The 14,466-nt window shown below is 61.8% G+C and overlaps 4 protein-coding genes across 5 annotated transcripts; 2 read left to right on the top strand and 2 right to left on the bottom strand.

Moving 5' to 3' along the window:
* Nucleotides 1-64: 64 nt before the first annotated feature.
* On the bottom strand, nt 65-1,856 carry ABHD14A (abhydrolase domain containing 14A). The gene is made up of 4 exons (XM_023946204.2): nt 1,463-1,856; nt 1,225-1,340; nt 696-931; nt 65-436 (listed from the first exon to the last, which is right to left on the bottom strand). The coding sequence occupies exons 1-4, from the start codon at nt 1,675-1,677 to the stop codon at nt 254-256; spliced, it is 750 nt and encodes a 249-aa protein (XP_023801972.2). The 5' UTR covers nt 1,678-1,856; the 3' UTR covers nt 65-253.
* Nucleotides 1,857-1,939: 83 nt separating this feature from the next.
* Nucleotides 1,940-3,893, top strand: ABHD14B (abhydrolase domain containing 14B). Of its 2 annotated transcripts, none has more exons than XM_023918145.2 (4): nt 1,940-2,373; nt 2,587-2,803; nt 2,963-3,204; nt 3,536-3,893. In XM_023918145.2, the coding sequence occupies exons 2-4, from the start codon at nt 2,599-2,601 to the stop codon at nt 3,716-3,718; spliced, it is 630 nt and encodes a 209-aa protein (XP_023773913.1). In that variant the 5' UTR covers nt 1,940-2,373; nt 2,587-2,598; the 3' UTR covers nt 3,719-3,893. The 2 variants fall into 2 exon arrangements, with proteins under 2 accessions (XP_023773913.1, XP_023773914.1); XM_023918146.2 differs by having other exon boundaries at nt 2,160-2,373; nt 2,590-2,803.
* A 1,204-nt stretch (nt 3,894-5,097) lies between these two features.
* PCBP4 (poly(rC) binding protein 4) lies at nt 5,098-11,196 on the top strand. The gene is made up of 13 exons (XM_086845310.1): nt 5,098-5,233; nt 6,659-6,774; nt 7,088-7,111; nt 7,190-7,222; nt 7,481-7,597; nt 7,684-7,812; nt 8,043-8,171; nt 8,424-8,498; nt 8,665-8,709; nt 8,854-8,929; nt 9,310-9,362; nt 9,779-9,948; nt 10,281-11,196. The coding sequence occupies exons 2-13, from the start codon at nt 6,679-6,681 to the stop codon at nt 10,594-10,596; spliced, it is 1,263 nt and encodes a 420-aa protein (XP_086701436.1). The 5' UTR covers nt 5,098-5,233; nt 6,659-6,678; the 3' UTR covers nt 10,597-11,196.
* LOC111935147 (putative G protein-coupled receptor) lies at nt 11,138-14,330 on the bottom strand. The gene is made up of 2 exons (XM_023935478.2): nt 14,140-14,330; nt 11,138-13,817 (listed from the first exon to the last, which is right to left on the bottom strand). Exon 2 carries the CDS (start codon nt 13,689-13,691, stop codon nt 12,462-12,464), a length of 1,230 nt encoding a protein of 409 aa, XP_023791246.2. The 5' UTR covers nt 13,692-13,817; nt 14,140-14,330; the 3' UTR covers nt 11,138-12,461.
* Between the last annotated feature and the right edge of the window lie 136 nt (nt 14,331-14,466).

Here is a 14,466-nt window from a genome sequence, read left to right as displayed (position 1 = left end):
TAGCGGCAGAGAGATGGGGCTGGAGCTCGAGGGGCCCCACGGCGCTTGGGGACACACGCAGAAACCAGAGCAGCATCAGTTTATTGGCCTCGTGACAGACAACACCCTGTCCTGCCAGCAAGGGACAGTCCAGTCCCCTCCCCGCCACCCTGGGGATATCCCAGGAGGGAGCAGCACTCCTCATGCCAGTCGCCTGTGCCTCCCAGTCTCTCGGACGCCCCAGTCCCTCTGCTTGGCAGGGAGGAGGCACCGCTCACTTCAGCTGGCGCAGGAAGCCCAGAAGAGCCTGGTGGAAGTCCTCTGGCTTGTCCAGGTAGCAGGCATGGCCAGCACCAGGCAGCACGGCCACACGGTGCTCAGGGAGGTGCTGGAGGTTCTGCAGGGCCTGGGGAGCCAGGCGGGTGTCACGGTCACCATACAGGATCAGGGTGGGCGTCTTGGTAAGGGGAGAGAGAAAACAAGAGCAGCTGTCAGAGGGGTAAATGGCCACCACTCCCCCTGGGCTGTGCCCAGCTCCTTCCATCACCACAGCTGCAAAGCTGAGGGGAGGCAGGTGCCAGCACCCCCCTGAGCTGCGGGTCACAGGTCCCCCTCACTCACCCCAAAATAGTGCCACCCTCCACATCACCCTGCAGCCAGCTGGCCCACACGGCTTGCCAATACCTAGAATAGCCCCCAAGAGCCCAAAAACGCACCTGGACTCTCTGGTACTGCTCAGCAGTGTAGTCCTTGGTGCCCACGGGCGCGATGGGCACAAAGCCGGCCAGCCGGTCCCCGTGCGCCAGGAGGAAGGGCAGGGAAAAGCGGCCGCTCATGGAGGGGCTGACGAGAACAGGCCTCTGCATGCCCAGCTCATGGAAAACGTGGTCCAGGAAAGTCCTCCGGCCCTGTGCTGTCACTGCCATCTCCAGTGGGGGCGAATCCCCGTAGCCTGGTATGGAGAAGAGGACATAGGGTGGTCAGGGGGCATTGTGCAGCCTGCAATGGTCTCTCCTCACCAGGATTCAAAGGCTTGGCAAAAAATGGACGCTTGACAAAGCTCCAGGCTTGTACAGTCACAGTCATCAAAGCCACAGGACACAGACAAATCCCAGGCACATTGCGCCAGGGATCACCAGAAACTATCCAGAGCCCTCCCTAAAGAGATCCAGAACCCAGCAGTGACTAAGGCAAGGGACAGGAGCTGCCCAAAGGGATCAGCTAAGCACAGTGCCATGGTCCTACCAGGCAGATCTATTGCGACCGCACGGTAGCCTTCTCCAGCCAGCAGCGCCAGCGTGCCCAAGGCCTCCCACGTCTTGGAGGTGAACGCCTGGCCGTGCAGGAGCAGGACATCGGGCCTGCGAGGGGGAAGACAGACGGGAAGGGGCTCAGGAAGGCTGCCATGCCTGCAGCGCCCGGCGACCACGGGGGCTGGTGAGCCCAGGGCCTGGCACCCGCAGCTGCCGGCGGGCTGACCCACCTCCCGGGGCCGGCAGCTGCTGCGGGAACCTCCCTGTAGAACACGGGGGGCTCTCCCGCAGCCATCCCCGTCCGCACGGTGCCGTTGGCCGCCCGCCAAGCCCGCTTCCCCTCTTCAGGCCGTGAGCGCCGGGCGGCCGGGAGCATGAGGTACAGGAGCAAAGTGAGGAGCGCCCCGAGGAGCAGCAGCCCCAGCCGGCTGCGGGCATGCAGCATGTCCGCTCCCGCTGGACAAGGAGAGCGGCAGCGCGGGGCTGCGGGACCCCAGCACCGCTGCTGCGGGGGAACAGGTCCCGGTCCTCGCTGCTCTACTCAGCTCGGGCCCAGCCCGAGCCCCCGGCCGCCGCTCACGGCCCCGCCAGCCCCGGCCCTGCCGCCCCCCGCCCGCCGCGCACGGCGCCGCTGCGCCCTCGGGCCCCGCCTGGCGGCAGCACGCGACACTACAGCCCCGACGAACAACGGCCGGAGCCCGCAGCGGAACCCCGGCTCGGGGGATCGGCCGGAGCTCGGCCAAGCTCGGCAGAGCTCTGCTGTGTTCGTCCAGGGCTCGGCGGCTCTCGCCAGAGTTCGAGCAGGGCTCGGGTTGGGTTCAGGCCGGCACGGCAGAGCTCGGCCTGGCTCGGTAAAGTTCGGGTAGGGCTCGGCTTCGCTCGGCAAGACTCGGCCTCGCTCGGCAAGGCTCGGCTTCGCTCGGGAAAGCTCGGCTTCTCTTGGCGGGCCAGGGCTCGGCGAAGCCCGGCCCGGCGAGGCCCCAGCGATTCCCGGGGCCGCCCCGGACTTGCGCTTCATGAGGCGGTGCCGCCGTTCTCGTGCCCGCCCCGCCGGTCTTTGGCCCCGGGGCGCGGCACCCCCAGTCCCGTGGTGCGGCGGGGAGGAGGCGAGCGGCAGCCGGCCCCGTGTGTGGAGCAGCAGGTAAGGGCTGCAGGCCCAGCGCTGGACGGGGGAGCGGAGGCAGGGGCGGGCCGGTGAGGCCGCCTGGCACATCAATGACCCCGGCGGTGCCACCACAGTGAAGATGATGCCGGTGTGACCCCTCATAGCCCTCTTTCCTTCCTGCTGCCACCGGGCCTCGACAGCAGCAGAAGGCTTGTCAGCCCTCCCATTCCTACCTCTCGCCCCACTTAGCAGCACCCAGGCATGGCCACCCCGGCAGTCACCGAGAGCACCGTCACGGTGCAAGGACAGACCCTCTTCTACCGCCAAGCTGAGCCAGCCCAAGTGCCGAAGCTGACCGTGCTGCTGCTGCACGGCATCCGCTTCTCCTCCGAAACGTGGCTGCAGGTGGGGACACTTGCCACGCTGGCCGAGAATGGCTACCGAGCCGTGGCCATCGACCTGCCGGGTAAGGTGTGGTGAGCACAGCCCTAGACTCGGGCAGGGTCGCCTCTGGTTTGTGTGGCCAGGATGGCAAGCCCAGTGTCCTGTTGTGCTGTGCTGGTTTCTTCCAGTCACTGAGGCGGTGTGGAGCCTGACAGGGCCACTTGTGTCTCCCATGATTCAGGGCTGGGGCGCTCGAAGGATGCTGTAGCCCCAGCACCCGTGGGCCAGCCAGCACCAGCAGCATTCCTGAAGGCAGTTTCAGAGGCTCTGTGCCTGGGTCCAGCTGTGGTGATCAGCCCATCGCTCAGTGGCATGTACTCACTGCCCTTCCTCTTAGAGCACAGCCAGCTGTTCAAGGCCTATGTACCTGTGGCACCCATCTGCACTGAGAAATTCACGGCGAAGCAGTATGCCCAGATCAAAGTACGGCCTGGAAGGGCACTGGGGTGGTCAGGGAGCTGGGAGGGGATGGTGAAGAGAGGACCTTGCCACTGGGGTTGAGCAGGGAAAAGGCCAAACAGGCCAGAAAACCTGTTGTCACTGAAAGAGGGGAATGTGATGAATGAGGAATGTAAATGTGGGGTAGTGTGTGGTAAAGAGGGGACAATTGGAAACCCAGGAGTCTGAACTTCAGTTTCTCTTTGTGATACTGGGTGGGGTGAAGGGCAAGTGTCTCCCCTCCAGGGTGTTCCTGACAGAAGGAGTGAGTGCCTAGGTGACACTTGCAGACTCAAGGTGTATTTTCCTTCCACAGACTCCCACACTGATCGTGTACGGGGACCAGGATGTGGAGCTGGGGCAGACCAGTCTGAATAACCTGCAGCACCTCCCTGAGCACCAGGTGCTGATGCTGCAGGGTGCAGGACACGCCTGCTACCTGGACAAGCCCAATGAGTGGCACCGTGGACTCCTGGCCTTCCTGCAGCAGCTGAAGTGAGCAGGACTGGATCACAAGGCATGGGGATGTGGCCAGCCCACCCACCCCTCTGCCTGCACATGCACCCTTGTGCCAACACAGGTGCTCGGCTGGCACTCACACTGCACTGGCCCACACCAGCACTTACCTCTCTTGAGACCAAATAAAACCCCAAGCTCTGCCACTGCTTTCCTGACACCTTCAACCTGCTTCTTTTCCACCTTTCCCACCTCCTTCCCCCATCCCTTTCTCCATGGCTGCTGTCCCACACAGGTTTGGGATGTGACAGCAGGGAAGATGCAGCCACTGAAGGAAGGTACATTTGGGGATTGTGGATGGGAGAATGCCAGACTTGCTGGAGCCCACCTGTCACTTCGGACAGGACCCTCATGAACCTCAGAGGGTGCCCAGGGAGCCCTGGGGCTGTGTTCGGGGACACGTAGGTCCCCCAAGGTAGTGACATCCGTGTCCCCAGCTGGCCAGCCTCCTCTTCATCCTCCTCTTCCTCCTCCTACCCCTCCTGGCATTCACCCAAGTCCAGGGTAATCCACAGGGGCTTAAACAGGAACTGCCAGCCCTGGAAGGCTCCTGCCCACGGCGGCATCCACTCAGCATCCTGGGGAGGTGGGGGGCGATTTACCCAACGAGTGGCTGCCATGAACAGATGAGGGGGCAGGCAGGGAGGCCTGACAGACGGGGGACAAGACCCCTGCCTGCCACCTGCCTCCTCCGCCTTTGGTGCTGCTGCACCGGGCACTCAGGGACGCAGATGGAGCCAGCAGCAGGGTGCCCCCCCAGTGCCCCCCCTTCCCCAAGCTTGCCTGGGCTTTAGCTGCTTACGCTAGGGCCCAGGAGGATTTAGTGGGGGAGGTAAGGGGGGGGGCACTTTTCTGTGGGTGCAGGATGCCCATGTGGGGGACATAAGGCAGTGCTATGGGCACAGAAGCTGGTCTCTGCCCTGGCAGTCCTGCAGGACTCCTATCTGGAAGCATCCCTGACTGCCCCAGATGGCTCAGGTCCCCTGTTGCTGTCCCGACTCCCCCCCCACCCATACAGGGGTGCCTCCTGCCCCTCCAGGCACCACCTCACAGCAGCAGCCGGGGATGCCAGCGGGCCTTGGTGTGCCAGCTGCCCCATCCCTGCCCGCTCCGGTGTCCTTGAGCCCTCGAGCCCTGCCAGCTGATCGGCTTCCAGGAAAAAAACCACGCAATTACAAAGAGGGGCGATGTGTGAGCCAAAGGGAGGGGGGCCGGGGGGGCCAGGAATGTCCCCAGCGGTGGCAGATGGCCTTACCCAGGGTGCATTGTTCCTTTTAGTGTCTCTTATCCGCTGTAATAGGATCCCGGAGGGAGGGATGTGGGAGAGGGGAAGAGCGAGGGGGGCCCCGGCGTGGACCGGGGTGGGGGCCGGGGCTGCCAGCTTGGCCCTGGCCTGTCAAGCGGCTCATTGTTCCTGCCCCGGGTGTCACTGGGCGCCGCCGGGGACAATGTGGCACTGAGGGGCGGCCGGCGGTGGAGGGACGAGGCGCACGGAAAGGTACCCGCCGGGCCCCACTCCCGCGGGGACCAGGGGGCTTGGGGCGGCCGGGAGGGCGAGGAGACAGAGGTTTCCCCAGGGACGGGGTGGGGGCTTCCTCCTGTCGTCCCCCTTCCCTTTGTCACCCGAAGGTGCCCCGGAGGACGGGCGGTGCCCAGCTTGGTGGCTGTCCCAGTGCCAGCCGTGGCAGGTGGCCTGTGCCCATCACCGGGGGCCTTTGGCGTCCCTGCCAGCCTGGCTCACCTGGGGGAGAGCACCCCCCTGCCCGCAGCGTTGTCTGTGGCAGCGGGGGGACACCCGTGGCCCTGCTGCGTTCCCCCGTCCCACCGCCATCCTCGTACTTCTTCCCCCGGCGGGGTCTTTTGTCCCTGGCGGATTCCTGCTGCCATTCATCCCCAGGGGGACTGGGGACCCCGGCCGGCTGCGCGTCCCTGCCGGCACCCCGCACATCTCCGGATGCCGCGGGCCGGGGTTACATCCCTCCCCCTCCGCCCCACTTCAGGCTCCCCTGCACCAGGAACGGGAATTTCCTCCCTTTTCAGTCTCTCTACCATTCTCCAGCCCGCGGTAGCAGGAGGGTGGACAGGGAGCGTCCAAACCACCCCGGGGGTGCGAGGCATAGCACCCCACCCCCCGTTCCCCTGATGCAGGAGATGTGCTGGAGCGGTGACGAGTCCTGCCAGCACCTAAAATAGCCGCCCCCCCCCCGCCATGCCCGCGGACGCGGCCCCAGCCTCAACACGGGTGCTTTGTTTCAAAGCTGCTTGGCATCGCCCGGCTTGCCGGGAGCCAGCGGTGCCGCAGCCGCCCACCCGGGCCTGGACACACAGTAATTGTCCTTCTCCCGGGGGCCCAGGCCGCCCACGGCCACCCGGGTACAGGGTCCGGGGGGCCCTGGGGTGCTCTGGGAGGGGACACGGTGCAGCGGGATCAGTCAGCAGGCATCATGCTGTGGTTTGGTTGGGATGGTCCCCATCAGGGAGCCTGCCTCAGTGTCCCCTGGGGCTTTGTGGGTGAGCAGAGGGAAAGGAGGAGGAGAAAGAAGGTGGCTTGCATAGCCTGTGAGACCACCCAGGCCACCTCTGCTCTCCCCACTCCAGCAAGCGTCAGCAAACAGAAGCCTATCCCATAGGCATGCTCCATACACCTTGCCTCCTCCCCCTGTATCCATCCAGCTCCTCGCTTTGTGCAGCACAGACTGAAGGCAGCTCAGGCAGACACAGAGCAGTGGGTCCCTTTTTGGGGGTGCAGGGTGCCTGTGGGGTGCTATGGGGCCGTGTGAGCCTCGCCTGCCGGAGGGTGGCACAGTGGTGCCGCTGCCTCAGTTTCCCCATTTCCCAGCCATAGGATAGTCAAGCTGCAGATCTGGGGGTAAGGGGGTTAGCTGGGGCATCCCCCCTTTCTGAAGAACACCATGTCCCACAGATTCATCCTGCCCTCCCGCCATGGCATCGCCAGACGGAGCCAGTGGCGTGGGTGGCAGTCCCGAGGAGACGGAGCTCAGCATCACCCTGACCCTCCGCATGCTCATGCACGGCAAGGTAATGGCAGGGGGCTCAGTGCCACTGGGGGGTCAGCAATGCCTGGGGTGAGGGGCCACACTGGAACTCCAGCTCCTCACCATGCCCTGTTTTCTTCCCCTGCTCCCAGTCTCCCCTGGGAATAGCATTCCCAGAAGGATTTCTTTCCCGGTCCTAAGCCAGGGAGGGGCACATTCCCGTGCCCCAGTGTCACTAGTTAAGTCACCCAGTGTCCCTGGGGCAGGATCTGCCTGTTGCCAGGCTGAGCAGAGGAGGGGATGTGGCAGGCAGGGAGCTGCCTCCTGACAGTGCCACTTCTTCTCTGCCTTTGCAGGAGATTGGCAGCATCATCGGCAAGGTAAGATTTGGGGTCCTGTGTGTTGCCAGCCCTTGGCTCCCCTGGACCTGACCACACACCCTATTCCTTTACCTGCAGAAAGGAGAGACTGTTAAGAGGATACGAGAGCAGGTAAGGGCATACTGGTGGGCTGCCAGGTCCTGCTACCTGTCATGCCTGTACCTGGTGGCTCCCATGTGCCTGCCCCCATAAATCCCAGGTGGAACCAGGGAAAACAAAGCAACACCCCAGGGAAGGCTGCCTGGGGTAGGTGGGAGGGGCAAGGCTCAGGCTCAAAGGCATCAATCTCCTCCTATGAGGCTATTCCTGGGGGAAGTCATGAAGCATAGGGCTTGTGACATCCCTAATGGGGTGTGACACTGTCCCCAGAGCAGTGCACGAATCACTATCTCAGAAGGGTCCTGCCCCGAGCGCATCACCACGATCACTGGCTCCACCGACGCTGTCTTCCGCGCTGTCTCCATGATCGCCTTCAAGCTGGAGGAGGTAGATGGCCCTCCTAAATCCCTGCCAGGTGCCCCCACACGTGGGAGATCCTGGGGGTCTGACACTGCATCCTACATCCCTCACAGGACCTGGGAGCAGGGGGCGATGGGGTGTCAGCAGGCAGAGCACCGGTGACCCTGCGCCTTGTCATCCCCGCCAGCCAATGCGGCTCTCTCATCGGCAAGGCAGGAGCTAAGATCCGGGAGATCCGGGAGGTGAGGCTGACGGTTGCCTGGATGTGGGATCCCCTTTTCCCCCTGGAAGTACAGAGGCCTGGGTGTGAGGGCTGCCACAGTCCTGCAGGGGCTGAGGGAGGTGGTGCAGGAGAGGGTCCATCACCCTTGCAGGTCCTGCAATGGTTCCTGGGGGCTCAGGAGGGGAACAGGGGAGGTGTGAGCTGCTGAGCCCTGGCAGGGGAATGCCAGCATCTCTTTGCTTCCTGCAGAGCACAGGGGCACAGGTGCAGGTGGCCGGTGACTTGCTGCCCAACTCTACTGAACGAGCTGTCACCGTCTCAGGGGTGCCAGACACCATCATCCAGTGCGTGAGGCAGATCTGCGCTGTCATCCTGGAGGTACCTGCCAAGCCCCATGCCCAGCCCAGGAGGCATCTGCTACCCAGCTCCCCCTCCCCAGGGCTTCCCATGCCCATCTGGACTCAAATACCAGGGTCCCCCTGTGTGGAAACCTATTGGAGCACCCTGCCTTCGTAGTGCTGGGGGCAGTGCCCAGCTTGCTGGGGGCATAAAGGGGCAGAGGGTCCTTGGGGCTACAGGGGCATTCAGCTTCATCTCTCATCTCCTCCACCTCCTTCCTTCTGTCTCCAGTCGCCTCCGAAGGGGGCCACCATACCCTACCACCCTGGTCTCTCCCTGGGCACCATCCTGCTCTCTGCCAATCAGGTAAGAGGCCACAGCATCTCTGAGAGCATGAGGTGGCCAGGAGGACAGCCTCTGACAGCAAGGGGCAACTCTGATGGGCTCAGGGTAGTCTCTGCCCCAGAGGGGAGCAACCTGAGACAATGGTCCCCACCTGGCTCCCCACTGATGCCCCTTTTTTCTCTCCCAGGGCTTCTCCATGCAGGGCCAGTACAGCGGGGTCTCTCCTGCAGAGGTGAGTCTGTCCCTGCAGCAATGGGGTCTGTGCCCACACAGATGGGTGCTGCTGGGAATGCCTGACTTGGGAGGCACTGGGGCACAGCTGACCTCTGCCATCACCCCTAACACCACCTTCCTCCTCTTTGCACTGTTCGGGCAGGTGACAAAGCTGCAGCAGCTGTCAGGGCATGCGCTTCCCTTCGCCCCCCTGGGCCATGCACCCACCATGATGCCAGGTGAGCATCTCCCATGCTCCCCCAAGGCTGGGTGTGCCCCTCCTGATCCACCCTGACATCTGGCCCTGATGAAGAGGGTTCCCTCCTTGGCACCCTTTCCAGTCCCAGCCTCTCCAGCATGTCTACCTGCCCCTCCAGCACAACCTTGTCATTGTTTTCCTGGGGTCACTGCACCCACCAGTGCTCCCCAATCCTGCAGTGGGAGAGCACCAGCACCAAATTATGACTTGTGTCTATGTCCTGTCCTCCCTTCCTCTCCACAGCAATCCTTGAGGTTTGTCACCAGGGCTACTCACCATCCCAGTATGGGGCTGGCGTAGGGACACAGAGCTACTGGAGACCTGCCCCTTCATTGCTGACATCTTTGTCTCTCTCTCCAGGCCTGGATGCCAGCTCCCAGAGCAGCTCCCAGGAGTTCCTGGTGCCCAATGATGTATGTATTGGTCTGGGAATGACAAGGGGGATCACATCTTGTCCCCACCCATGTGAACCATCCCACAGGCACTTTGCAGAGGCCAGCACCCACTGACCCACACAGTGGAGGCTCTGTCAGAGCTTAGGAGCAGGAGGGGGTAGCTGGGACAGAAGAGGAAACTGAAACACAGGACAGGAGGGAAGAGTTTGGGCAATGCCAAGGAAAGGCCTTGGCATGTGGCACAATGCCAGCAAGAAGGTCTTGAATGAGACCAAAAAGCAAGGTTTGCCCAAGGAAAGCATTGCCCTGCCCTCCCAATGCCTTCCACAGTTTCACCTCTGAGGTGTAGGGGATGTCCAGGTGAGCTTCTTGGAGCTCCCTGCTTGGCAGACTGCTCTGGCTGCTCATGGCTCACCCCTTCCCTGCCCCTTCAGCTCATCGGCTGCATCATCGGCCGGCACGGAAGCAAGATCAGCGAGATCAGGCAGATGTCAGGTGCCCACATCAAGATTGGCAACCAGACCGAGGGCTCCAGCGAGCGGCATGTGACCATCACAGGGACCCCTGTCAGCATCACCCTGGCTCAGTACCTCATCACAGCCTGGTAGGTGTCAGCCTGTGGGAGGACTCACCCTGGGTGCTAGTGAGGGTTGGCTCTTCTCCAGCACCTCAAGGCAGCTTTTGGAGGATACCCCCACCACAGCATCCTCAGGAAGGATGAGCTGGGTGCTGCTACCTGAGGTGGTAGGTGCAGGACCTGAGACCCACCAGATTTGAGGCCCAGCTTTTCAATCCTGCTCAGTGGGATACCCAGAGTGTGCCATGGACACGAGCCAGAAGGGATGGGACACACAGTTCCTGCACCCTAAGATTGTGGTGGGAGAGCCACTCTGTCACCATGGTACTAACCATCATCCTTCTCTCTTGCTTCCCCAGCTTAGAGACTGCTAAATCTACCTCCCAGGTGCCACCAGGCCCTGGCTCCATGGACCTCGGCATGGGCTTTTCCCAGCCCCTCGCTCCAGGCTCTGGTGCAGCACTTCCCACCGTCGCCCCAGCCCCCCCGGCCCTGCTGGGCACCCCCTACGCCATCTCCCTCTCCAACTTCATCGGCCTGAAGCCAGTGTCCTTCCTGGCGCTGTCCCCATCCTCTGTGGCAGGTCCCAATGGTGGCACCACCACCTACACGACCAAGATCTCGGCGGCCAACGGCACCAAGAAAGCTGACCGGCAGAAGTTCTCGCCCTACTGAACCCCACTGGTGGGTGGGCCAGGGGGTCCGGGATGCTACTCAGTAGCAGGGACACCTTCCTGCCCCCCACCCTGACCTCAGCCTCTGCCAGGTGCCCCATGCCCCCCACCCCAGGGAAGGGAAGGGTCTTTCTGGTGGCAATGCCTGCTGGAAGAAGGGGCTATTTTGTTGCCTGCTGCCCATCCCAGCAGCACTGCGCCCCCCTCCCTGATTTTCTGCACAGAGACCATGTGTCCTGGTATTGGGTGGGGGGCCTGTCCCTGCCAGCCTAGGGTCCCTTCTCCCAGTGCCCTGTGCTGCAGGACCCCTGCTTCCTGCTCCTCACCCTGCCTCCTCTGCCATCCTGCTCATGCCCACACTCCATCTGGCACCCAAAAGCCAGGCCCCACTGGTTGAGGACTGCCTGGCCTCTCCAGGCCCCTTCCACTGGCTCTGGTGGGGGGCTCTCCCTGGGCCACCCTGGGGCAATTGCCTCCCATCCAACCCCATCCAACAGCCAGTCCCCGCTGGCTTGGAAATGCTGTATATATATCAGTCTATATTTTTTCCTCCTTTGTAACTTATCAATGGTTTAATAAAAAGATAAAATTTACAAGAAAATAACAATAATAATATTCTCCACTCTGGGTGGAGACTTCTCCCAGAGCAGGGGTGGCCCCAGCTCCTGGGTACTTGGGTGGTGGCTGGAAGAGCATCCCTGTGTCCAGGGTGGGGGATGCTGGGCTTCAGCCCCATCTCACTGGGTGTCTTCCTGGAGCCCCTCGCTGCCATGGGGCAGTTAGAGAGGCCATAGGGCAGTCTTCCCTCAGGCCTGCAGTTACTACTGGAATAGGGACATCTCCAACCCACCATGCCAACACCATCCACGAGACCTCTGTGGGTGGGCTGAGGGTAATGTATCCCTGCAGCATTCCCCAAAAGGTTCCAGTCCCCTTTCTAGTGGGAACCCCATAAGAGTGTCCCCAAGCCCTTCAAAAGCAATGAGACTGAAGAGGAACAACAGCTCCTGATCCCCTCTGGCTGCTGCTGCCCTGTGTCACCCCACACAGCCACCCCCCACCACCCTGTATCACCATGCCCAGCCCAGCATGCCCTTGGCCAGCAGCCCACATCCACTGGCACGTGGCACTGCTGACCGGGGCTTCAAACCGGGCAGCTGCGTCCATAAACAGCCTGACATGGACCTCCAGATTTCCAGTTCCCCCTCAGGGGGATGATCCCTGCCAGCTGAGGGGACAGAGGGCATGGCCAGGCATGGCCATGGGCATTGCATGCTGCCATGCCAGCAGGACAAACAGTGACACAGCCAGAGCCAGCCCTGTGGGTGTGTCCCCCTGATCAGTGTCACAGGGAGCAGCAGCTCCTCCACACAGGCATTAGTTTTGGGTTAAACAGCCAGGGATGGAGGTCTCTGTGCCTGCCATCCAGGCTCAGCAGGGGGCTCGGGGGTCCTGATGTTACTGGTGTTAGTGGCATTAGCTGGAACATTGCTCCTGGATGGGGTGTAAGGGACATCTGCTCTTCCCCGCTGGCCAGGAGTGCTCTCACTGGGGCAATGGAGATGGAGGTGTCCTGTCCCCTGCCCCTGCACAGGAGCCCCTTGGCCTTCCATGTCTTGAGGAGAGCCTATCCCTGGAACTGGGCTGTGCTGATGGAGCCAGAAACAATTCCATCCTGCAGAACAGAGATGTGACTTCCCCAGATCTGCTACCTTCTCCCACCAGAGAAACCATCTTCCACCATAAGCTCAAAAAACAGGCAAAACCTGAACAAGGACTCCTCCAAATCCAAGGGGTTGGGTCCTAGTAGGTCTGATGGGTTCCTGGCAGGTCTCCTGCCCAGAACAGTGGGGCAGAGCCTTCTTCTCAGCTGCTCTCTTCGGGAACTTGACCTGGGGTGGGGAAGCCTGTTGTGGTCTGGTCCAGCCTGTTCCTGGGGCTGGGACTGATGCAGCTGGTGTGCGTCTCCAGTGTCCAAGTTGCTCTCTGGAGGAACTGCAAGAAGTTTTCCTGAACAGAAGTCTCTGAGATGGAAAGACAGAGCTCCTGACCCAGGGGACGGTTAAGACAGCTGCGCCGGAGGCGGGCCAGCTCCTCACGGATTTGGCGGTTCAGCAGCCCGTAGAAGAAAGGATTAATGGCAAAGGAGGAGTAGGCAATCCAGGTGACCACCATCTCCCCGTGCCCACCACCCACTGTGCCAACAATGACAGAGGAGTGCAAGTGGAAAGCAAAGAAAGGCAGACAGCAGCACAAGAACTGTCCCACAATGAGGACCAAGGTGAGGATGGCCTTGTTGCTTCCCAGGAGGCGATCTGGGATCAGCCTGGGCAGCATCAGGATCCTGGCAGTGAGGATGGTCACTTGGCTGGCGATGGAGTCACATCGGTGTCTGGGTGCAACTGCCTGTGCCGGCACAGGTGCCTGCTGCAGGGACGCAGTCCGGGCCACACGGTAGATGCTGGAGTAGACAGCGAGGATAATGATGGTGGGCAGAATAAAGCAGGTGATGCTGAAGAGGATCACAAAAACCTTCTTGTGGGCCCCGGGGCTCCAGTGCACTGTGCAGCGGCTGGCGCTGGTGGCACCATTGCCATGAGGCCATGCCACTAGTGCCAAGACAGTGATGAGAACAGACTTGACCCAAATGAAAATCACTCCAGCCACCGCCAGCCTGATGGTCATCTTGACCTCATACCTTAAGGGGTGGACGATGTAGTAGTACCGCTCCACACTGATGATAGAGATTGTGAGAATGGAGGCACTGATGAAGCAGATATTCAGGAATATCACGGCCTTGCACTCAGCAATGCTGTAGATCACCCAGTTGAAACAGGTGGAGCTGGAGATGATCCCCAGAGGCATGAGGAAAATGGCTGAGAGAAGATTGACTGCACAGAGGTGGCAGACAAAGATGAACTTCCTGAAAAGGGGTGTTTTAAGGATGATGACCATCACCACGATGTTGGCCACCAGGGCGGTAAAGGTGAGCAGGATCATGCAGAAGAGGCCCAAGACCTCCTGGGCAGTGGAGTGCTTGGGGAGGGAGAGCAGCTCTAGGCTGTCCGTGGCGTTTGACCCTGTCTGGCTTGCCATCCCCCTCCAGGGCTAAGCCAGCAGCTCTGGTGCCTGGGTAGCAAAGGCTCTTCTTCTTTGTCCCAGAGAGGGTAACCCCAGCACAACCATGGCTGCTACCTTCTCCTTGTCTGTTGGGATCAGGAGCTGGGTGTGAAGGGAAAGAAGCAAAATGAGGAAGAGCCACAGAGCAACGCAGAGACAACCAGCACACTTCCAGGGTGCTGGAGGAGGAAGTGGTAGACAATGAAGCCATAGCCACTTGGCTGTCCCAGAGCAGGCACCCAGGCTGTCCCCAACCTAGCCAGGGATAGCATTGCTTGGTCCTGTGGCACCCATGCCAGGCTGACACCCCGTCCCCCCTCTCCAGTGGCACCAGTATGTCCTGAGGAGAGACAGTACAACTTGCCTGTCCCAACCCTCTTGCTCTGGCCACAGGGGAACCCCAGGTGGGTGGGATTCAGCGCACCTTTGCTCCTGGAGAGATGGGTGATGCTCCTCTCCTCGCTGGGGTCCTGCTTGCTGGTGCTGCTCCCGCAGCAGAAGCGGGGCTGCCGGCCCTGTGTGAGGCCACGCTCCCCCTTCCCCGCTCCCGTCACCCGCTCGTCATCCTGTTTGCCTGCAGCCTGCCAGCTGCGGATGGCACCAGCTGTCACTCCCAGCGCTGCCTGCACTGCCTGCACCCGTGGCAGTCCCACGGGGACAGCTGCTGGGTCCTAGCAGCCGGCGGGGGCTTAGGAAGGGGGGATCGGGGTTCCTGAGCCCTGTGCTCCCCAGAATGATCACCCACTGCACC

This window comes from Cyanistes caeruleus, chromosome 11 (assembly GCF_971803275.1).
Source record: "Cyanistes caeruleus chromosome 11, bCyaCae1.hap1.1, whole genome shotgun sequence".
NCBI classification, from domain to species: domain Eukaryota; kingdom Metazoa; phylum Chordata; class Aves; order Passeriformes; family Paridae; genus Cyanistes; species Cyanistes caeruleus.
This window is presented reverse-complemented; position numbering and strand designations above follow the sequence as displayed.